General features: G+C 44.9%; 1 protein-coding gene across 9 annotated transcripts in view; it reads left to right on the forward strand.

The window, feature by feature from the left end:
* Positions 1 to 23,612, forward strand: part of RREB1 (ras responsive element binding protein 1) — a 127,150-nt gene that overhangs the window by 93,571 nt on the left and 9,967 nt on the right. For all 9 annotated transcript variants that reach the window (XM_072853245.1, XM_072853248.1, XM_072853246.1 and 6 more), the window contains 2 exons: positions 6,179 to 6,368; positions 8,285 to 11,027. In XM_072853245.1, coding sequence (XP_072709346.1) covers positions 6,179 to 6,368; positions 8,285 to 11,027 — 2,933 coding nt within the window. The remainder of the gene's footprint in view (positions 1 to 6,178; positions 6,369 to 8,284; positions 11,028 to 23,612) is intronic.

A 23,612-nucleotide genomic window follows, 5' to 3' on the forward strand; every position in this document is an offset into this window, starting at 1 on the left:
GGAGGAAAAGTTAAAAGTCCTGCCTTTGCTGAGGAAGTGAAGCAGTGTGCACTGAACTTCTGGTGAGCTGTGTCCGTGCCCCTGCGCACTGGGAAAGTGGAGAGGAGCCTCTCCAGCCTGACACGCCTGGCAGGGAATTGGCTCCCAGTGCTACTGTGCCGCTTGCGGTTTCAGCACTGACCCATAGTATTGGGCGAGGTGGCGATGGGAGAGCAGCAGGTCCTTCGGGGTCAGACATGCTGTGATGCTGCGGGGGAAGGAGGCAGGAACAGTCATCGCAGGACAGCGGGAGGACCCGCAGGGATCCCCGGGAGGGAGGCAGGAGTGGCGTTCGCAGCACTGCTGCTTTTCCATCACTCATCTGCAGCAAGTGGGAGAGATTAGTGCAGCTGTTGGATGTTATTTCCCAGGGCCCTGGGTGTGGAGGCCAGGAAGAGTTTTTCATCCAAAAGGAGATGAGTATCTGGACCTGGGTGGGGTTGCACAGGAGCAGAAACCAATTTGCTCTCTCTCATCTCCCTCCCTTCGCCTTGCCCCAAAAGAAGTGAGAGAGAAGCAAAGGAATCCTTTCCTGAAGGAGAGTATGTCTGTAACCTGCTAGTTTTTCTTTCACAGGTGGTGAAAGCCCTTATGTTTAAAACCATCCTTTCTCCATCTCCCCCTCCTCGTCAGCCTCCTCTGCAGCGCACGTTACCAGTGCGGAGGCTGGGATCCTGCTCCTGTCCCTGGTGCGGACATGAGTCAACGGCAGGGAATTGCCCATCTTTTTCTTCTGCCCAGTTGTATTATTTTTAGGTCAGCATAGGATTTTTTTTTTGCTCGTAAGGAGAGCTGCATTAATTCTGCAAATAATATGAGACAGAAGGGAGAATAATAATGACAAAGGGATAAATTTATATACAGTACTTATTAGGGATTTCAGTGGGAGGGGTTAGATGACTTAATAACATAACTGTGTATTAATGACTGCTGTCTCAGGACATGTTTCATTCTTGTTTTGTTTTCCTTGCTTCTGTTTGTGGCAGTTGCTAAAGAGCATAGACAGGAAAGGAACAAAATGGTACCAAGCTTTTTATTTTAGATAAGACCTAGAAATTAACACGTTTTATTTGTTGACATCCACAACATGGGCAACATAGTGTTAGTGAGCTGCATGGGTGAAAACTTCAGGTTTTGGTTTACTCTTGAGTGGTTTCAGAAGTATAAGTAGAAGAAAGCTAAATGTCACTTTCCCTTTCCCACTGCCATTCTCAAGTAATGCAGAGCATAGTGTTTGTTTAATTTCTTGGTAACAGAATGATGGATATAAACATTTTGCATTTGCATCTTGACTACTGAAATATAAAATTTAGAAGGATTGAATGTTTGACTGCATTACCCTTAATCAAAATCAAGACTGATTCATTTTGCTTAAAATTTGGCTCTGCATTTCCTTTCTAAAATGTCTTTCCTTTTCTTAAAGAAAAAAAGCTATTTCCATTGCTGACAAATTGGAATTGGCTCAGAGGAGAGTGTAATGCAAGGCAACAGGCATCGCTTATGTAAACTTTTCTTGCATAGGTGCTACTTGTCATAAGAGTAGCAAATCCTGGCTTGCCTCTTGAACAAGCTGCACAAAGCATTGACTATTTCTTAAAGCCTGTTAAAATGCTTTTATATCCTAATTAGCATTACAGATTTCAAGAATACTAACTTATTTTAGTAGAAAGCTTTTTAATGGTGTGTTTTTACACAGAGACCTTGTCTGCATTTAAAAACATCAAAAAAGGTGCACTGGTGTAATAATAATTAAACAGGCTCGCCTGGTGTGATATGTGGCCTGAGCACCAAGGTCAGCCTGCTCATTGCACTGTCATCGCACAGTTATATTTCGGTTCTGCTTTTGTGTTTTAGCAGTTCTGTTTTCTCACCCACTTGCTTTGTACACCTCTGCCAGCGAGCCAGAGCCCTAGTATTGCGTTTGCATTGTACAGGTATGAACACCTCCAAAACGTAAAGGCAATTGAGAATGAAGCTCATTCTAAAGCAGTCTTAGCTGCTAAAAGCAGTTTTTTCCTTTCTACTTATAACTGAATCTCTGTGCTTGGAACTGGACAGCTTTCTTCTCTCTGCTCTGTAATCATATTTATAGGAAAATGGAAAACTGTGGCCAAGACTAGCAATCACATGATAACACAGCAGCGTTGATTTGCTACATCTGGAAACTTACCTTGCAAGTAGAGTGCATTTATCTCCGCTCACGTGTTGAGCCGTTGCTCTGCCTGTTCTGCTAACAACCTCAGAACCTGTTCCCATCTCTGTTCTCTGCAGCCATACCATCCATGTTTGACTTGGCACTACACATGAGCAGACTTGTGAAATTGTAAGGAGAGGGGGGGGTTTTTGGTGTTTTGTTTTGTTTTTTTTAAAGTTCATCATGAGCAAAGTATTACCATATGTTTCAGATGCTTTGTTTGATATGCTGGACTTTTCAGACTTTCCACAATTGCTTAACATTTTTTTTAAAGCAAATTTAAGCAAGATGAAAAAATGTTCATATCACCTAGGATTCCTTTTTCTTGTCCTTCTTAGACTGTGGTTTTAGATTTAAAAATGCTGTAAGCATTGACACTACTTAAAGATGGAAAATTGTACTGATGACAAAACAGAGAAATTAATGGTTAGGCTGCCTTAAAAAAAATAACTGCTTCCAGTTAATGCATTGTTAGGCATGGCAGCTTACTCCATTTTAAATTAACACAAGCCTTACTCAATGCAGCATGATGCTTGCCTTAACTAGTCAGGTTTTGAAGCTTAGTACCTCTAAGTTTTTCTTGGAGGTGGTACACGTCCATATCGGCATCTGCATTGCTAATTGTATTCAAAGCTCAAGTCATGTCATTTGGGAGAAACTCAGGACTCCGTTCCTACTTGAAGGGAGGGGGAGGGAACTCAACAAACACACACACACACACACAAAAACCGTTGTGCATACACTTGGGCAAACAAGCCATGTATTTTAAATAGCTTGCATCCGTAGCGAAGACTGACAAGTCCAAGTGAGGTCTGCAGAGCCTGGGAGACCTCCCGAGCCGGCGGCGTGGTGGCACTGCTCAGCATCAGGAGCAGCTTTACAATGACCTCCCTTGTCCTTGGTGGGCGCAAGGTGCCAGCGCGGTCGCTGGAGCCCACCAGGCCACCTGCTCGCATAGGGAGCCCGCACTGGAGAGGCTGCTCCACACGTCTCTCGGGGAGGGCTTTTCTCGGGCTGTTTTTATTCCAGCTCTCTAAGCTGCAGCTGCCTCTACAGGTGTGCCTGGACCGCGGAGGAAGGGAGAGCATCCATGGGTCCCTCCTGGCTCCAGCTCCTGTGTGATCCTGTAAACTGTGACACCAGGGGAAGGTGCTGCACCAGGGTGCGGTGCATTTACATGCCCTGAAGTGCCTGCATCTTGAGATGACAGGCGTGATTTATCTGAATGTTTCTTTTTTCAGCCAGGAGCTTCTTTTTAACTGAACGGAAAAAGAGCTTAATCCTTTTCCCAACTCCTCTTTTTGCTTGCTGCTTCTTCAGTCACAGCAAAGAAAAGAAAAGAGAAGGCTAAGGAGGAAAGAGAAAAATAAAGAGGGGTGTTTAATTCTATGCATTATAAAAGAGAGAAAGTACATACTCCTTTTTCAAGATACATTGCTTTTGTTTTGAGGGAGGGGAGGCGGTTCCCTTTGTATGGAAAACACCATTTTTAAATTGCAGATTTTTACTGTCCTGAGGCATAGTAGTTGATACAGGTGTACTGTGAAGGACTTTCACACGGGTCTCTGCTCCGAAAGATTTACTCTCAAGTACAGCTTTTGATGGGAGCCCTAAATAAACAAGTGCTTAAAATCAGCATGTCGCACAACCAGTGTAGGTGAGGGAGTTTAAGATGGATGAGGCATACCTCCCCACTGCGTGGGGGGCTGGCTGCTTGCCCAGGAGCGCTGGCTCCTGCTCAGCCCAAATCCTGGGGGTACCGTGGCAGGCACCAGCTCTCCCTGTAGCTCCGTGGTCCCATCAATGGTAGCTGTGCCTGCCTTGTCACATATGAGGGGATACAGCTGCTGCATTGGGTTGCTGGTCCAGGGGAGGCCAGGCACATCGGGGACCCTGGAGATGCCTCAGGACACCCTGAGGTGAGGGTCTGCGTCCCTCTGCGGAACAGCTGACCCCACAGACTGGCAGCGATGCTCCCAGTGGTACAGGAGCATGGCTTGTAAGCCCTCGTTGTCTGTATCCTGACGTACCAGGAGGAGCGTGCCAGAAGCACTGCTTGCTTTCACGCAAGGCGTTTTCATCACCTCTAAAAAAGAATTTATTTCAGTAGCCTGCAAATTCTTCAGGTGACTGCTCTAACCCTTTAATGCCCTCCTTCCCCTAGCAGTTTTGGTGGTTGTGTGTTTTTGTTTTCGCTGAAGATGAAAGCTTTGCATCACGGAATAGGTGCTGCTAAGTGAGCTGGAGGAGGGCTGTAGATCCTGACGCTGTGGAGGAGCGCTACGTGTTGGCATTCCCCCCACCACCACCAGAGATTGTTGTCCCGTTTAGCAGACCTCTTTAAGTACTTGTAAATGGCATTGGTTCGGTATTTAATGGAATGCAGGGACTATGCTGGCAATAATTATAAAGGTAGGATGCAAGTGAATTGACAGGGGAGATAAAACAGATTAAACCTCCAGCTCATAATATTTATGTCCCAGCCTTCTGGGTACCGCGATAACAAAGGCCGTGTTACATATACTTCACACTTGCTTCTTTCACCACTCAGAGACTACGAGTCCAGTTGCTTTGTGGGTGACTTGGTTATCTCTTCATTTTCAGGGAATAAAAAAGGTCTGTGGAAGTTTATGTAGTGATAAAAAGAACAACAATGGGAGTTTATTAGGGACAGGACAGGGAGGGGGTGATTTCAGGATTTTGTCAGAAATCATTTCTAATTGCAGGATGTTTTTTTAATGAGTAGGCACATGTCCTTTTCCTTGATGTGGAGGGCAAAGACTGTATGGGGAGAACTAAGGTGGGGGGAGACATGTGAAAAACTCCTAGTGCATATAATATTCTCACTGACAAAATCTGACCGCTTCACATTCACTGATGTTTGCTTCTGTGAAACCCATGCTTTGGTTGCAAGCTGGAGCTGTAACCACAAGGAGCCATGTTGAGTGAAACTGTGTGCCACTTGTTGAATGCAGAGTGGACATGACCTGTCATGCTGCAGAGCTCAAATCCCAGATATTTAAAAGGCAATAGGCTTGTTTGTTGACATGTTGGTCAGATGTTGCTGCGTAGTCCTTTCTGCCTGCAGCCTAGCTGCATTTCCAATACCTTTGATTGGTTAACGCAAGTCTGTTTTATGTGAGAAACTTTTGTTTGGCTGAATTTGGGATTTGAGAACTTAAGAAAAGCAAGAAATCATAGCAATAAAGTGTGGGTAGGAAAAGACGTTGCTTTTACAGTCTTCTTTGGGACACACTGACTATGAAGGGAGTGTATGAGTGTCAGAAGTGTTGAACCTCTTTCAGGTCTTCCTCCTCTGACCTTCCTCCCCTTCAAGGAGCACTAGTTTTCCTTTTAAAACAGTATATTTCTCATAACAGCTTTGAGAAAAATCAGTGAAAGTTTTTGGAAAGGCAGGACGGAGAAACTTCATACACGGGTATTTGAGTGGTGTGCAGTAGTATGTTTTAAGCAGTAGTTAAAAAAGGTACTATTTATACATTTGCAGCTGCTTGCTACTTAGGTCTGATTTAGCTTCCCCTTGTCACTGATTTTTTTAAAATGTCTTTTATTTTAATAGTACTTTTTAGTAAAAACGAAATGGTGTAAAGCCCTTGAAATATTTTATGTCGGACAATGGGAAGGTTGTCAGAAGACTGTGGTCTCAGCTGCCACTTTGCCCACGTGGGACGCTCAGTTCTCATGTGCTATATTCTTTAAACTTCCAGTGAACTTAATAGCCAGAAACCGGTAGAAAGTGACTGTGATTGAAATGGCCTTTCTGTGGTGATAGGTTTTTGACGCGCTGTGGCTTTGTTTTGCATTTAGCAGGTTCTTAGTATCATGGGGCGAAGGGAAGGAGGCTGTCCTAATGCAAGAAGAATGCTAGTTCTTAAGCTTGCAGCAGTCAGTAAGTCATTTCTATTTTATTCCTTTCCTTTCCAGGTGTGACATCTGTTGTATTACCTTTCGTACTCATCGGGGCTTACTGCGCCACAATGCAGTTATCCACAAGCAGCTTCCCAGAGATCCCATGGGAAAGCCTTTCATTCAGAACAACCCTTCGATTCCGGCAGGCTTCCATGACTTGGGATTCACGGACTTCTCCTGTAGGAAGTTCCCCCGCATTTCTCAGGTACTCTCTGTTCTTTATAGCTTAAGATACCAGCTGATACAGTGGATATCTTCTGAATTCATTGAAAGACTTGTCCTTGATGAGGCAGAGACTGGATGTAGAATATTTTGTGGAAAGCACATTACCACTGTCTGTGTAGTCTTCAAACACTTTCTGCCTTTCCTTTTTCTTTTTTCATCTAAAGGGTATTGGGGTTGGTTTTCTTCAGCCTTCCAGTGGATAACTACTGGTGTAAAGATCTATAAAAATATTCTAAAGGAAAACTTCGGTGATATTAGATCCTTGCCCCTTCCAGCTTGCCCATTAGTTCTCTCCTTCCCAAAACCATTCCACATCTAAAATCAATAGGGAGGACACATGGTAAGGAAGACATTATTTATTTTAATTTACTGTAACAAGTATGTAGTTGTGGTATGAAAGATTTTGTCACGAAAACCTTTGAGAAATCACCTTACTTACTAAACGGTAACATCTTCAGTGATTTCTTTACAAAACGCTCCCAGGCACCTTTCCACTATGTTCCTTACATGAGATCTGAAGATTTTGCACCTTTGAGGGACAGTGGCTAGGGAAAGGCAGGGAGGTAGTCTGTAAATATTTTTCTGAGAAGCCGTAAAGCTTTCTGTTGGATGGTATTATTCCTCCCTCTGTCAAACCTTGCCTGCCTTAGTTAGTTTGGGTCTGGATGAAGCTGCTTATCTATTAAAAAAAAAAAAAAGAAATAAATCAACAGCACAATCCAGCAGGACCGTGCTTATTCAGTATCTGCACTTTTCTTATTCTACTTGGATTAAAGCATTGATTTCTATCTCTTCTGGCTGCAAGGTGGTAGACCTGAAATTTGCTGCAGGTCCAGGGGAGCATGTCGGTCATTCTGTAACTCTAGTAGAGTTTTGGTGTAAAAGTTACAAAATCGGGAGAAGAGAGAACTTTTTAAACAACTTGGTTTTATTTCTTTTGTAATTAATGGCAGCCATTTAAAGTTATTAAGGGATTTAAATGTTGGTACTTTCCTTTTGTAGTAATTTTGATTGCACTGTGAGGCAGGACCTGTGAAGTATCTGAACAAAACATGTAGAGTATATAAAGATCTTGCCAGCCCTCTACTTTAATTTGTCACTTGCGCTCTTCTTTGATGTGGAACCTTTGCAACATGTGAGCTATTTGGGTAGCATTTAAATACAGCATTTGGACTGATGATCATTTTCAGGGACAGGTATAAAATCCATTTGTGAACTTAGTATTTTTCTTGGGAGAATAAATGTAATCAGACTTCACTAACCAAAAGCCTTTCCACTTTGGAAAGCGTTCCACTTGCCCACGTGGGACGCTCAGTTCTCGTGCTATATTCTTTAAACTTCCAGTGAACTTAATAGCCAGTTAGACTTCACTAACCAAAAGCCTTTCCACTTTGGGTGCTGTGTTTCATTGATTTGCTTTTGGGGGATATTATTTTGGTTGGTTTATGTTGTTTTGCCTTCTTGGATGCCTTTTTTTTTTTTCCTCTTGTCCTCCTAATTTCTTTGTAGTAATAAAGCTAAAGGCAGTAGTCTTACTGCTCAGCTTACTGAAGTTTGCTGTGTAGTCTTCTGAGGCTCCTGTCCTGTCAGTGAAGGGAGGGAACTTTCTGGAAGGGAAGTTCAGGATGGAAAAGTATTTGAGAGTCTGAATAGCCCTCTGAAGGAGTTTGCCTTTATAGAAGGGAACTTTTGGAGAATCAGCCCCTAATTCAGATACACCACTTAGGTGACTAAAGGCTGTGGAGCAGGAATATCTCCATGCCACGTAGGTGGCAGCTGCTCTAAACTCCTTAACTTGGGCAGTGGAAGAGAGAGTGAACTGTTCTTGTTTTGCAGCAGCATGTGATGCCTTTCCAGTTTGAGATGTGTATTCTAAATATTTTGCATGTCTTGCAGGTCTGGTGTGAAACGAATTTGCGAAGGTGCATCAGTGACTTCCATCGATTTATTTGCGAGATGTGTAACAAGGCATTCCCCATGCTTTCAGCCCTCAAACTGCACACAGAAACTCATGTGGTGGATCAGGGAAAAGACAAGCACAAGCCACAGTCCACGACCCCACCCGGCGAGAACCCAGACCAGAAAGCCTTCATGGCATCCTTGGGCCTACAGTACACCAAAGACATCAAGCCTGTCAAGCAGGAGGACAATACACAAGATGAGGTCCAAGAAATGCGGCTCAGAGCACTGAAGAGCAACCTACCTCAGGAACCCGGCAGCACTGGTCTGCTCAGCCTCTCTCCTCTGGAAGCTGCCTCTATGGGAGGGTCATTTTCAGTCCTTCCCCCTACAAAAGAAAACATAAAGCTCCTCTCTCTGCAGCCTTTCCAGAAGGGTTTTATCATCCAGCCTGACAGCAGTATTGTAGTAAAACCCATCTCCAATGAGTCTGCCATTGAGCTGGCAGACATTCAGCAGATCTTGAAGATGGCTTCTTCTGCTCCTCCTCAAATCAGTCTTCCGCCACTTTCTAAGGCACCTTCTGTCCCTGTGCAGTCCATTTTCAAGCATATGCCGCCGCTGAAGCCAAAGCCTTTGGTAACACCCCGAACAGTCGTCGCAACCTCTACACCTCCTCCTCTTATCAGTGCCCAGCAAGCCTCCCCTGGCTGCATCAGCCCAAGCCTCCCACCTCCCCCTCTGAGGCTGATCAAGAACTCAGTGGAGTCCTCCTCCAACTCTCACCTCCCCCAGCCAGGAGCCAAATCGAGTCCTTCCTCGCAGTTGCTCCTCCAACCCAAAGTAGAACCTTTAACTCAGCACGAGATGAAGACACAACTGGAGCAGGACAGCATCATCGAAGCTCTCCTGCCTCTGAGTATGGAAGCCAAGATCAAGCAAGAGGTCACAGAAGGAGACCTCAAAGCCATCATTGCCGGGGCAGCAAACAAGAAAGCCCCGACCATGAGGAAAGTTTTGTACCCCTGCCGTTTCTGTGACCAGGTGTTTGCCTTCTCTGGTGTCCTGAGAGCTCACATCCGTTCTCACTTGGGTATTTCCCCATACCAGTGCAACATCTGTGACTACATTGCAGCTGACAAGGCAGCGCTGATCCGGCACCTGCGGACGCACAGCGGGGAGAGGCCTTACATCTGTAAAATCTGCCACTACCCATTCACAGTGAAAGCCAATTGCGAGAGGCACCTGCGAAAGAAGCACCTCAAAGTGACCAGGAAGGATATAGAGAAGAACATCGAATATGTCACCAGCAATGCTGCAGAGATGGTGGATGCCTTCTGCTCCCCAGACACCGTGTGTAAGCTGTGTGGTGAGGACCTGAAGCATTACCGGGCCCTCCGCATTCACATGAGGACGCACAGTGGCTGCCAGAAGAAGAAGCCATTTGAGTGCAAGGAGTGTGGCACAGCCTTTTCGGCCAAGAGAAATTGCATTCACCATATCCTCAAGCAGCACTTGCATGTGCAAGAAAGGGAGATTGAGAATTACATCTTAGCAGTGGACTGCAGTGCCCAGGAAAGTCAGACAGATGCTCCTTTATTGGAGGACAGCACTTACATGGACCGCAAGCCCATGACGCCTTTCCTGGAGCCACAAAACGGCTTCTTGCTTGGGACGTCATCTCACGTTCCCATCAAACTTGAACCTGCGGGCAACTTCCCGATGGATTTTGATGAGCCGTTGGATTTCTCTCAGAAGAACAAAAACCTGAGTGCTGTGCAAGTGAAGCAGGAGAACCTGTTTGGCTCTTCTCCCCTGTCCCCCTACGACTGTTCCATGGAGCCTATCGACCTGTCCATCCCCAAAGCCCTGAAGAAGGATAAAGATGATGTCCCATGTGAAGCCAGGAATCAAGAATTGGCTGCTTCTGGGAACAGCGATAAAGCCTATAACTGTCTGCAGTGTCCTTTGGTTTTTGGTGCCAATGGGAACTCGGAGAAAAACAGGGCTGTCAGACATCCCCAGCCACTGAAAGGTTCATTGCATTTGACTGTCCCGATCATTTCCCCAGCTCTTCTTGGCAATTCTGCCTTGCTGAGACCCTTGAGACCTAAACCACCACCGCCACCTCTCTTGCCAAAGCCTCCAGTAACTAAAGAGCTGCCACCACTGGCTTCCATTGCACAGATCATTTCATCTGTGTCTTCTGCTCCCGCTTTGCTGAAAACAGAGGCTGCAGACGCCAGTCCCAAGGCAGTGAGCAGCTCCACTGGGTGTGACAAATCAGGGAATGCCAAAGCAAAAGTGACAATCGTGACCGCCGGTCAGAGAGACTCCAGCCTGCCCAGTGACCTGACTCAGGTGTGTGATCCAGAGCAGTCTCCCATTGCTGATGCTGGGTTGACTAAGAAAAGAGGTAGAAAGAAAGGAACAAAAAATAAGCCTAAACTTAGCAGTGGTGTGGATCTGGAGTCAAGTGGGGAGTTTGCCAGCATAGAGAAGATGCTGGCTACCACAGACACTAATAAATTTAGCCCGTTTCTGCAGTCCACTGACAATTTCAAGGAAGAAAGCAGCAGAAATGGAACAAGTGAGGATGAGAAGGAAACTGCCGAAGATAAGCTGCTGAGAGGGAAGAAGAATGCTTACTCAGACTGCCTGCAAAATATCCCCTGTCCTTACTGTCCTCGAGTCTTTCCATGGGCAAATTCTCTGCAGCGGCACATGCTCACTCACACAGGTAAGAGTGCCTTGTGCTCACAGTGGATTGTAGCCCCTGAGGATGTTCCTCAGGGGAACATCCCCTGGAAGGGCCTCCCCATGGACGAATCTTCCTTTCATGTCCTCTCTCTGATGTCTGAATGGTATTCTTCGTTATTTTGCAAATCCTTAGCTGTTGCTGTTGTGTAGCGGTGGTGGTGGTAAATTTTTCAGTAATGGGATAATCTTTTTGCCTTTGAGTATCAAGGGGGCAAATTAAACTGCTAAAACCCATTTGAGTTCAGTGCCATAACTTAGCATACCTGGGAAAAGACTCTGGTCTCAGGTGTCCTGTTATTATTGTCTTATCTTGAAGGTGAACGTGTGTGTTGAATATTTCATTGTGCCTTACGTGGTTTGTTTGGCTGCTTCCAGTGGCTGTTTGTCTGCATCAGTAATGATAAAAAGATCCATAAAAATGAGAGCAAATAAGTATAGAATTGTGGCAGGAAATAAAATAATACAGTGTTTAGCATCTTTTTTCTTGTGGTGGCTTTTATTTGACAGATCAAAGAAGGAGGATGTGAGAAACATAATCCTGAGCATTACGTAGTAGCTTGCCTCTAGGAAATGTTTCTTCTCAGTGCTAGACAACTAAAGGTGGGCTTATGCCCTAAGGCGTGGAGATGTGTATGGAATCTTTAATATTGTGCCACCATGTAAGTAATCTCAAACCTGGTGTAAACAAAAGGAGGAATTGGGGAGGGAGATTTATTCTAGGTATGGGGTTATTTTTCATTCTTCGCTGTAAAGGAAATACTGTGTTGAATGCTGTGCTGATTTGAAGTTCACTCCTTTTTCCACCTACATGGTAATAAAGTAATTAGTAGATTCTCATCCTGCTTAGAGAGAGAGAGGACAAAGCTCTACTCGCTGTTGCTCCCTTTTAAGTCAGTCACAGTTGTTGATATTGTTTGCTTCGTTACGCAATCTCAACTTCTGGCATAAAGAATAAAAGTTAGGGATATTTGTAAGAAACGTAGGGGACTTGAGTACAGCCTCATAAAAGAGAGCTTCATTTTTTTGAAGAAATTGAGGTTTCCTGAAGCAACTGATTCATGTCTGTGCTGAAGAGGGAAACCTGAAGAGGTAAAAGAGGTTAGCTAGGAGGTTTAAAGGGAATCTAAACTGTGGAGGAGTCCCTATTACAGTTTGCTTTGGGTGACGCGAGGACATAACTTGCAAGGTATCAGTGCAACAGTGAGGCTATTGTTTTCTGGCCCACAGAGACCAAATTATTTCATCTTATTAAGCATACAGTTTACTTTCAGTGGTGAAGGAGAGCTCTTTATTCGTATCAATTGTTTTCTAACACCCTGCTCTCAAAAAAAAATATAGTTACTGAAGAACTGTTCATGAGACAGAAAACAATAGAGAGGCTTTTCCCAGACTAAGGGGTTTGACCTGCTTATTGATGGCAGACTTCCAAGGTAGCAGCACTGGTGTAAACCCTTAATGAAGACAGGAAAATGCACTTGGCCATGAGTTATACTGGTAAAACTTGTCTCCCCTACCACCACCAGGCTTGGAAGGAAACGCTGTCCTTTCAGAAAGCCTGTGCTGCAATCTCCACAAGGAAGGCAAGCAACTGCGGCTGTAGCAGGGCTTGATCCTCGGTGGAGATACAAGATTTTTGGTGATACTATGGCAGGGGCAATAATCGGATTCCAGTTGGTGCACTCTGGCAATGATAATACTGACCTCTTTTCTAATCATCATCAGAGCAGTGTTGAGGGAGACTTGTTGCTGGAGGACCACCCCACAAGCTTTGACTGGCCTTGGGCCATCTCCTTTCAGGTGAGACTAGCACTCTGTTTCTGAAGTGGGAGTTTGCAGCTCCCCTGTGGCAGCAGTGCAGACAAGGCTTACTTGGAGAGGGAGAGGGAAAGGTAAGCTAGGAAGGTAGAGATTTAGGCTAGGGAGGTGGTGCCAAAGCAAGCGCTAGGATGCATTCAGGTGGAGCGAGCCCTGTGTTTTTGTGGTGAGTGTCAGGTGCTGGTGGCATGGGAGGAGTTTGGCAGCTGCGTGATAGATACAGCAGTTTGTTGAGTTTGTGTTCTGGGTGGGGGCGAGTTGGTTTTCTGATGGAGACCATCTGCAGTGCATCGTGCGTCGCACCATTTCTGTCCCCACCTATTGCACAGGCAGTGACTTGTTAGATAGCTCTGTTTTTTAAAAAGAGTTAAGCAAAAATTCTATTCACTAATCTTATTGTAAAGAGGAAAGGGGAACTTCATTGTCTGGGCTTGATGGCTGCTCCCTGACCTGGGGAGAGAAAGGGCCAAGAGGCTGATGTGAATGGGATAGATGAGAGTCCTGGTTATCTGCTTCCAAACTGCATGTGTTGGGTATCTGCTCCATAGGGAATCACTGCAGGCAAGCTGGTCTGTGCTCCTAGGTTTCTGTAATGTGCTGCTATCAAAAAAACAAGGCAGTCATTTGAGCTAAAAAGTGGCAACTAGCTCTTCTCCATCCATTTGTAGGGAAGTTGTTACTGGAGTAATTTGTGTAAGTGGTCTAAGCTAATAATGTGATGCATGGTTGAGGAAAAGGTTTATAATTTTGAGCATTTAAGTAGTATCTATATATTACCAGTTTTAAACTACTGTGTTTATACAGACATGAAAAGATTTTTGCAAATGTGTCTTTCATGTTCAATAAAATTTCAACATGGAGGACTCCTTCCATGCAGTGTCAAGATCATATTTACATTTTGTGAAAGTGCAAAAATGCACATGCTACCAGTAACCCACATCCCTCGCGCAACCAAAAGTCTCTCTTGTGAAAGCTTTCGCCCTGCTTATTCTTGCCTCAACACCACTGTGTGTTTTTTAGTTCAAAAGCATTTCCCTGAAGATGCATACACCTTCCTCACCGGTTTTTATTTTAATGCAAAGCTCACGAGTGGGGCACTGGGAATTTGGCATAGCTTGGTTTTATACAGTGTTTAACATAGTACCCGCGTTTTGTCCGAACATGCTTGAACACTTGCTTTTAATACTTACTTTCTCTTGATGTCTTTATTGTTTAATTTACCCTTCTGTGTTCAACTTGGTTTGCTTTTCTTTTTTCCTTTTCTCTCCTGCTCTTGACTTTTTTAATTCTCAGAGCAGCAAGTAAGATGTGCCCTGCAGGTGTTACAGTTAATTTTGCTCCTTTTATGGTATGCGCATCAGACTAGGTTCAATATAAAATTAAAATAATGGTCTTTTTTGGCCATTAGTTTGTTACAGATAACCTAAATCTGTTTGCAAAGAATCACTTGAGGATATTTTCACAGTGATACTGCCAGATCTTATTTGGCCCAAGATTATTTTTTGTAGAAAGTGAGATTTAATGGCAGAGGAGGGTTTTCTGGTTTTGTTTTGTTTTGCTGTTACAACAGCAATGAACTGGACAAGAAAAGATCTGTAAACAAAATAAAGTAATAAATAAATAGAATGCAGTTACACCTAGCCCATGAACCTGAATGTTTCCTGTTGATTGGAAGATACAAGTCATTAAAAAAAAAGACTGGAGGCATTTTTATTCCTTGCTTTTATGACTTAAGTCAAAGTGAAATTGTAGACATCTTTACTTTGCAACATTTGTCTTTACCGTGGTGATAATGTGTTTCCACTAGGACAACAGTGGCAGGAGATATCTTAATTAAGAAATGATCTTCTTACATGCTGTGATTATTTAGATGACCCTTTATATTGAAAAAGACTCCCTTCAAATGACTGGCTGCTGTGAAGTGTCCAGCCTAGACAAGTCCTGCTGTGCTGCTAACGAAATTTTACAGTCGGTTCTGAGTCAATATGTAGGCACAGATGTATTTTAATTCAGGCCATGACCATTCTTATGGGAAAAGTTAATAAAAAATCAAATCACATTGCATGTAAACTGACTGTTTAGGTTACCCTCCAGTAAGTATATTTTATCAGAAGAGCAGTTGCCTTTAAGGAACAATACAGGAAGCATAGAATACTGCTTTTTTGAATTATCTTTTTTGTGCCTGTAAAGGTGACGTTTTTGGAAAGCAGTCTGATTTCCATTTGGGCATAGGACTGTAACCTGGGGTGGGAGGATTGGAGTTTGCACAGTAAGCAGGATTTTTGTTTGGGTTTTGAGACCTCCAACTAGGACGTTTGTGTGGAAAGAAGAATAACTTATCTGTTGTAAGTATTGGTCTCTCTGACAAATATTTGGTTGATATGAAGGTTTTAAAGGCTGAAAATATGAGAAAATTGTGACCTGAGATGCAGGTTGAGTTTCAAGTAATTAATCCCCAGCTAATCCTGTCATTGCATGCTTGAAAAGAAATGTGGAAAGGAATTGGGCTATCATGAAGCAAAAGGATTTCTGCTCAACTTTGAAGTTCTGTTTTGTATTTGCATTGTGAATGAAGCCAAATAAAAGTGCAGAAACTGGTGGTATTTGTAACCATGAATTTATGGTTGACTTATCAGGCATCTAAAAAGAAAGAGTGACTTGAAAGCCTACAAAAAGCAGTGCCTTGATGCTTCTGAAAACTTGTGTTGACACTGGAAGAAAACTAAGAGAAGGAAACAGCGCCTGAGATGTCTGCGAGATGCAGGGAATCCCTTGTATGGGTTGAGATGTTAATTAGAACAGAACCAACTTGCAGAAGATTAAAGTGAGAAACATACCCGCAATGTTATATCAAAGAGGCTGCTGGCTGGGGGAGGGGGGGCGGTGATAAAAGGTTTTGGGTGTGAGGTGGAAGGTGCGACAAGAGCTGATCTCCTTTTACAAGTAACTATCCTCACGATCTCTTTCTTCATCACGAGGATGTCTTGCAGGACCGCTTTCCTCATTGCATTGCGTGATCTTGGCTTTTCTTTTAACTCTTCCTGCACTCCGTCCCTTCCCTTGTTCTAGTCATTTAAATGAATTACAGATATGAAAAACTTTCTCCTGTGGCGAAGTAAGTGATTGCTTATTCAACATATGGGACTTGATTCCACTGAAGTCAATGGAAAGATGCCCTGTGGCTTTGATGGAAGTTGTGTCAAATTCACATGGGTGATAGACATCTCAGGAGAGAGCCTGCTGTTGAGGAGCTTGCAGTCAGAATGTGGTAGTTGATCACCAAGCAGTAAAGGGGAAAAAGGAAAAAAACCAAAGAAGTTTCTTATTACACATTAGAAGGACAGATAGACATACTTCTTTGTTGTGTCAGGCCAGAAGCCCTTCCCCTGTCAAAAATGTGTTATCTTTTCTACCACATCTAACAGAATTTGCATAAACCTGGAGTTGTCAGCTGCTACCTGAGGAGAAATGTGCTTATCCCCCAGTCTAAGGAAGAGGATGCTGGATCTCACAGTGGCACATGCAGTTTTTCTGGGCCGTTCAGGATAGCAAGCCCAAGTTGTGTTTGGTCAGACTGAATGCTGCAGGCAAGCGAAGCGTAAGGATGTGAGAAGCACCCTGCCACGTTAAGTGGTACATGCAGCCAAGTGCTCACGTCTCCTATGGTAGCGGTAGGATGTGCTATTTAGGGTGAGCGTGTGGGCCTGGCCACTTCCTGTGGTCTGTTCCTCTTAATGCTCTACCAGCATCCACAACTGCTGCATTAGGGTTGTGTGTTAGAGGGCACATCCCTGCCTGCTCCCTCTACTACCTGTTTATGGACCTGCTGTCTGCAAGTCTCTCCGCTTGCTTTCTGAACCCACTGATCCCGTCTGCCTCCAACAGTTCACTACCTGCTGTTTAAGGAACCATTTTTTAATCTGTTTTCAGCTGATCCCCTACTACTTTCAGAGAGCCCGCCTTAGTTCCACTATTACAGGCTTTGGTGACTTCCAGTTCTGTGTGCGCCCTCTCAGCTGCCTTCATGATTTGTAAACCTCAACCATAACACCCCCTTCTCTCCTTCAAAATTAGAAGCCTGAGCCTTTCTGGTGTCTCCTCGCAGGGCAGTTGCCCCGTCGCTTGGATCGGGTTTGCTGTGTGCCATCTGCAACACGACTATCTCCTTCCTGTGGCGTGGAGACCAGAAGTGCACACACCACCTGAAACAAGGGCACACCAGGGCTTTATGCAGCAGCAAAGGGACACCCTTGGTCTTGCTCTCAATACCCTTGCTCATAGTACCTGGTGTTTCTTGGCTTTAGTTTGGCTGCTGCTACAGGCCAAACCAGTGATCCTGGAGAGCTGTCAGCGATGGCTCCGAGAACTCCTGCCTGAATGTACCTGCCAGTACCACATTCAGTATCACATAGGCACGTTTTAGATTATTTTTCCAGAGATGTTTTACCTTATATCCATTTGCATTGAAGCTCACCTGCCATTGTATTGCCTGCTCTGTTGTGAAAGTTTAGCAGCGAAGGAGATCGATGGTCAGAATCACGCAAGGCTTCGTTGTAGGCAGGCGAGTGGCATTTAGTTAGAAAGGACAAGCTGACACAAAACCAAGGGTGAGCACAGTCACTCAGGGTTTTTCTATCCTGACCAAATGGGATGGATGCAAGAAGGAAGCTCAGCAGATGGTGGTACATGTCCTTTGCTTGAAAAGTGTTTGCACAAGGGAGCCGTTGCTGTAAGGTGTTCACACCTCCAGGAGAGACAAGGGCCACTTTGTGTCACTTGGAGTCGGTCTCACAGGAGAGTTGTTGAAGTAACAAAGGTAAAAGCAGCAAGAAGTTGGCTCTGTACGTCAGGGTAGTTAAAATTACTCATGTGTTGTTACTCTCAACCTCAGAGTAGCTGCTGATCAGATTGCACAAAAGTGTGCGCAGGATTCTCCTCTGACGTGTCCAAGCTCCGGTTTGTTTGGGAAAGGCTGCTGTCTTGCCAGCCTCTCTCATCCTTTCTTCTTCTTTTAATACGGCAGGTTGCCTTGCAGTGATTCAAATGTAGTAATACAGGTCTCAGTACTAGTCTGGCATTAAAATCTGCCATGCTGGGGACATGTTACGACGTGATTTGATCTTGCCTATCACGAAGAGACTAAGTTGCCCTGTTACCATGTTAACAGCCTGTAACTTCACAGGGCTGTAGCACCGTATCTGGGGTGTCACGTGGGCTCATCCTGCCTATGCAGACAACAGATGGCTACAGCGTGAGAGAGGAAGACTCATGTTATAACATGATCCCCTCCCAGAACAAAAGTCTGCAGAAAGGGCTCTAAAAGTGCTCACCTCTGACGATCTTCACAGCAGAATGAAACTAAAACGTCCTACTTGGGTCTGTTGAACACTTTCTTGGTAGTGAGAGGGATCCTAACGCAGCTCAGCTGGTCAGTGGGGTGAGGAGGCAAGCATTTTTAAAGCCGCTCAGATGAACGCTGGTGCGGCACGTAGGTAGGACTTTGGTGGAACGTAAATGTTGTTCTTAGCAGCCGACACTGGGCTGGTCGGAGTGGTTCGACCTGTCCCCAGCAGACAGAGCCTCAGGCCACGGTTGGATAACACAAAGCACTTCTTGGCCGTACTGGCTCGACCTGTTCCCAACTGTTCATCCCCACAGCTGAGCTGACCCAGCTGCCCAAAAAAATGAAAAGGGCAAGGGGAGGGACTGGCAGTCGTGAGATCAGTTCCCGGATCTGGCTGGCGGTACAGCCCTAAAAGAGCACATTGATGCAGCTGAGGTGTGCAGTTGGCAGCATCTCCTGGGAGGCGCTGGGGATAGATGCTGTTGAAATTGTCTTTGCTGTCATATGCTTTGTGTCTTCAAATAGCAGCTTTAGGCAGTAAGGAAGGAGCCCAGATCCTATACTGTTATTGTTACCGCGTGCGCTTTATAGCACAGCTTAGTGTTTGTAACTGGCTTTGCCAAGTGGCGTTTTATCATGGTCCAAAATCATTCAACAGCTTTGGACTTGTGGTCTCCCTCCATTGTCCAAGAAAAACGGGTTTCAAAATCAGTGGAAGTAAATTAACAATTTGAAACTGTGGCTTAGTTTAAAATGGGGTCGTTTCTCTTTTCGTGCTGGTTTTAAAAGGTGGGTGAGTAATGTGCTTGGGGCTCACATGCAGAGCCCGTGCAAGGGCTGTGCTTAGAAGCGAATAATCATCCAGATTTCACTGTACGCCAGAAGGAAAGGGAATGAAGGGAGATGCTTGGCTGATGTTTGGTCAGCCATAAACGAAGTGAAGCTTAAAGATGAGGTGTAAGGCAGGAAATGGAATTCAATAGAGTGTCACTGGGAACAAGTTTATAGAGGGTTTCTTTTGGTCTTGTTTTAAACCAAAACAAAAACAGGATGGTGGTTTTGAATAGGATTCAGAGACGAGGAGACTGTGTAAGTGATGGGGCTTGCACATGTCCTTGCTGCATGGAGAGGAACGGAATGCTCTAAAGCACCTGAAGCGAACTGAGGACAACTTGCCCGGCTCGCAGCAGTCAGACTGGGGGAGACCTGTACCGGCGGAGAGGCGTACAATGAAATTGTGGAGCGGCTTAATGAATCGCCCACTTTCATCACGTTAAAGCAGCCCTGCCTTTGTCTCCTTAAGGCTTTCTGAACGCTCCCTTCTTGCAACAAAATACAGTTGACGGAGAAGAGATGTGGGTTAGGAATGGGGTAAGGGATTATTTCTTATGTAATACAGAAAGAGACTTTGCTAAGGAAAGATCCCTTTCTTAAAGAGGCTTGCCCCTAATGTGAGAGGGTCGAACACAGCTGCTCTGTGCTAACTGGGCAAATATTGACAAAGTAAGTATACTCAACAGTAAATTTTCTGATTAGCATTTAGCAGAATTCATCTTTGCTCTAGATATCTGCCACTCTGTGATCCCTCCAGAAATCATGTGAGCCCTGGCTATAGCGGGGGACTTTTTGTTTTTCCAAACTGTTCTAGCTGTTTGTACCTCTGAACTACATTTGTGGGTATTTCCTAGAGGACAAAGGGCTTGAAACTGCGTTTTCAGTGTCAGGCAAAGTTTAACAGCCGCTCCAGAGCCGCAGCTCAGGGCAAAGCAAGAGTTGCTTGCTGCTGGGGATTAGCCTGAGTGCTAGAGCTGTTGTTTGGAAGATACTGAGGAGATGGTGTATAACTTGCTCATTGTATTGCCTGCTCTACATCAAACTGCCTTTCTGCTAAATGGTGGAATTCACCATAAGCTGAAAGTCTGGGATTTTTCCCCCTGCCCCTTCAATGCAGATTTCCACTTGGTAGGTGTAGTCAGAGCTAGTCCTTAACACTTTTCTTTGTGTCGGTGACTTCAGCTGCTCTCTTGAAGGTACTGAGGGATCATACCTTGTGTCAAACGCAAAAAATGGTTTTTTTTTCAGAATTGGTTTCCTCCTTTTCCCTCAGATATATTCAGTTTCGTTTACTGTAAATAGTCCTTTTCTATCATCTCGAATGTTTTCATTTCAAAAGGCATGCAGATATGACCGAAGCTCCCTCAACTGTGGGCTAATTAAATATTTAACTTGTGTGTGTGAGTGTGATGTAATGAAGGTGGCTAAATTTTAGTGTTCAGAGTGTTTACAGTAAAAATGGACAAAGATAACCCCCAAATTTTTGCAAGTTGACTCTGCAGGTTGGAAAGATGTTCTCCAGTTGGCGGGTGGAAGTAGAAGCAGCATGTGTGAGTGGGTCCAAAAAAATCCCAAATTTACTAGACTGCTACCACCTAGTGGTGGCTACGTCTTTTGTAAAATATGAGAATAGCTGAGGTTATTTCAGTTAATGTAGGGAAAATAGTAAATTGTCAGCTCACCTGACTGATACTGTACAAGCCAACTGCTTGTACAACATCCATTTGCAGTGCTCTGTCCACTCCAGTTTTCAGTATTATTTATGTGATGGGTTTTCTCACACTTCTCTCAGGATGTCAGGAATGTTTGGCAATAAACATTTGCTTTAAAGTCACAAAATAGTTTCCCTTATAACACCTTGTTTTATCTAATAACTTCTTAGCGTCTCAGGCTCTACTCTCTATTCCATCTTAGTTCCAGGAAAAAAGAAAATCACGGGAAAACAGATTCAAACCAGCAACCTCCCCACCTTGATCTATATCTGTTCTTTTATGTGAAACTTTCCACATTCAGTGTCTCCCTTGATAATTTGGTTCGTGTATGCAGGAAAGCAGTTTACTTGTCTTTCTCTTTCTTTCTTGCCACCAATAAAAGATTAAGCGGACTCTTCTGACTGGGCTGACTGAAAACTGCAACTTGAATTGTAAATAGACTTCAGGAAAACAGTCTTTTCTTTCCGCAGTTGGAAGGAAAAATGATTTTGGCTACAACTATATAGTGGTTTCTTTCATGCAAGCGGAAAAGTTTTTGGATTCTCAGATGGAGTCCTTGAGGTTTTGCTTATGAATATATCTCCTGAGAAGTTCATTTTTTCCCAGGAGCTGACAAGGCAGCTGAGCTACCGGTGGTTGCCTCGTGTTGCCTTCCTCCATGCGTCCTTACCTCCCTGCTCATCTCCTCTCTCTCCCTTACCTTGCCCATGTTCTTTGACTCCAGTGTCAGAATTGACATCATCAAATAGTGTCACCTCCTTATCCTTGCTTCGGAGGAGTGACACAAACTCTGGTTGTCCATGACAAGGTAATGTATTCTGCTCCCACGGTTGCTGAAGAAGTGGTGGTGGGTGGGAGCCTTGGCAAGTGGACCTCTCTGCTCTTGTCCTCTTGACTCACCGAGTGTAAATATCTGTGGGATAACAAATGGACCGGAAAGCATTTTACAGCCTTAGTAAGTGAAAGATGAGAAAGGGGTGAAAGAAACAGCAGGCCTTTCCTGTGCACCTTGCATTCCTCACCACCTGGATGCAGGCAGCTGCTCTGCACTGTAAATCAGCAAAATTCTGGAAATGGGAATTACCCGTCTGAGAGGAGCTCAGCCTTGTTGGAGGAATGTTTGCCCAGATCTGAATGCTCGGTCAAAATCCTCCTCCTTGTGTACGGTACAAGCCTGTTGGAGTTGCATAGCCAGCAAGGTTTTCTGTTGCTGCAGGTCAGCATGCAAGCGGGGAAAAATCAGTAGTGTAGGCCAAGCCTAACCTCTGCTGGAGTGGATGGAGCATCTGCCAGTGCGAGACTACCTTGCAGCCATCCCTTGCACTGCGGGAGAAATCCCGCAGCAGACCTGACAAGGCTGTGATCACAACTGTCGTGTCTCCCACACACCTTCACCGCTCCCCTGCTGCTCTTCCAGTTTGGCTGCAGCAGAGCCGGGCTGATTCTCACCCATCCCCAAACAGCCGGGGTTTGTGCAGAGCAGCTCGCTTTTTCACTAGCTGTGAAACGAACCACGCAGGTTGGGGGTAACCACAGAGCAGCTCGACTAGTCGGGAGCTGCTGCTTTACGATATGCATGAAGTTTCATAAGGGGCCTGTGAAACTCTTTCTCGACAATGAAAATGGCAGGTCTGGTTTGTGCAGGTAAGGAGGAGGAGCGCTCACACAAGCACGTACACGTGTCAGCACGTTCTTGGCTATGTCCTTACCTGAGTTTTGAATGTGTTCATTCAGGGGTGGCATGCCAGCTTCGGAAGAGAAAGCCTGTGTGCATCCATGCTCCCGGGGTCTGAAGTGGTCTGTCCCCTTCTTCAAGGCACATTGTTTAAACTTTGCATTTGTTTTTCTTGATGTTGACCTCATCAGTTTGCCTCTGCTAGTAAGGCAATGTCGCTTATCTGTGGACCACCTATCCCTTGGAGTGTCTCTCTCATGCACAGGAAAATGTAATTATGGGCCAGCCACGCAAGAACAGCGTAACAGCTGGGAAGGGGCTCTGGGCACAGAGGAGAGGAAAAAAGGAGATAGAGTTCAGGTGCGATTCATTGAAGGGTGACTATACTATAAGAAAGAAAAAAATATATATATATTTGGAAATACGGAAAGCAGAACAAGAAAAAGTTAGGGAAAAATAAGGGAAAAGCGGAAAATCATGCATGATGTACAACATGTTGAACATAAAAATTGTGGCTTTTGCATTTGAGTGTTTTAAAATGTTTTGGTTTTGGTTTTCTCTTACTTGAGAGCTACTGGTATATATTCCCATTGTTCACTTTGGTCCTGATATTTCCTGTTGAAAAAACAGCTTATTCTGCACCCACTGTCTCCTGTTTGGTAAGCAAAGAATTATAAAACATCTCTCTTGGTACAGTAAAAGAGGAGCTCCTTCCATCTCGGTCTCCTCGTGCTCTTCGCTCCTCTCCATCCTAACAGAGCTCACATGGTTTCCTGCCCCACTCCCTAATGAACCCCCTCCGTGCTGTGCTTGCAGTCTTGTTTTGGCCTAACACATGTCCCCCCAGGGGAGCGGTTCCTGATGGGACCGGGTGGCCCACGCCTGCCAGGAGGTGCCCCCTACCTTGCTGAGGACGAGCACCGACGGCGGGGGTACGGCAGCCGCTTTAGGTGCTTTCTGTTGGTGTCGCTTCAAGGTCTTTGTGCCTCACACCCACTTTGCCACTCCAGTTTTGTCTCTTCATCCATCATCCACAGATACATCTTTGTGATGGTAGCAACCAAAGGCTGCTGGGGAGGAAACTCCTCTTCCCTATTGTTTCCCCTCCCTCCTGCCCTTAGCCTAAAGGGAGCGGTGATTACAGGGTCATTTCAGTCCAACATAAACCCATGCTCTGGTGAAAAA

The sequence above is a fragment of the Ciconia boyciana genome, chromosome 2 (genome assembly GCF_034638445.1).
Source record: "Ciconia boyciana chromosome 2, ASM3463844v1, whole genome shotgun sequence".
In the NCBI taxonomy this organism is placed as follows: Eukaryota; Metazoa; Chordata; class Aves; order Ciconiiformes; family Ciconiidae; genus Ciconia; species Ciconia boyciana.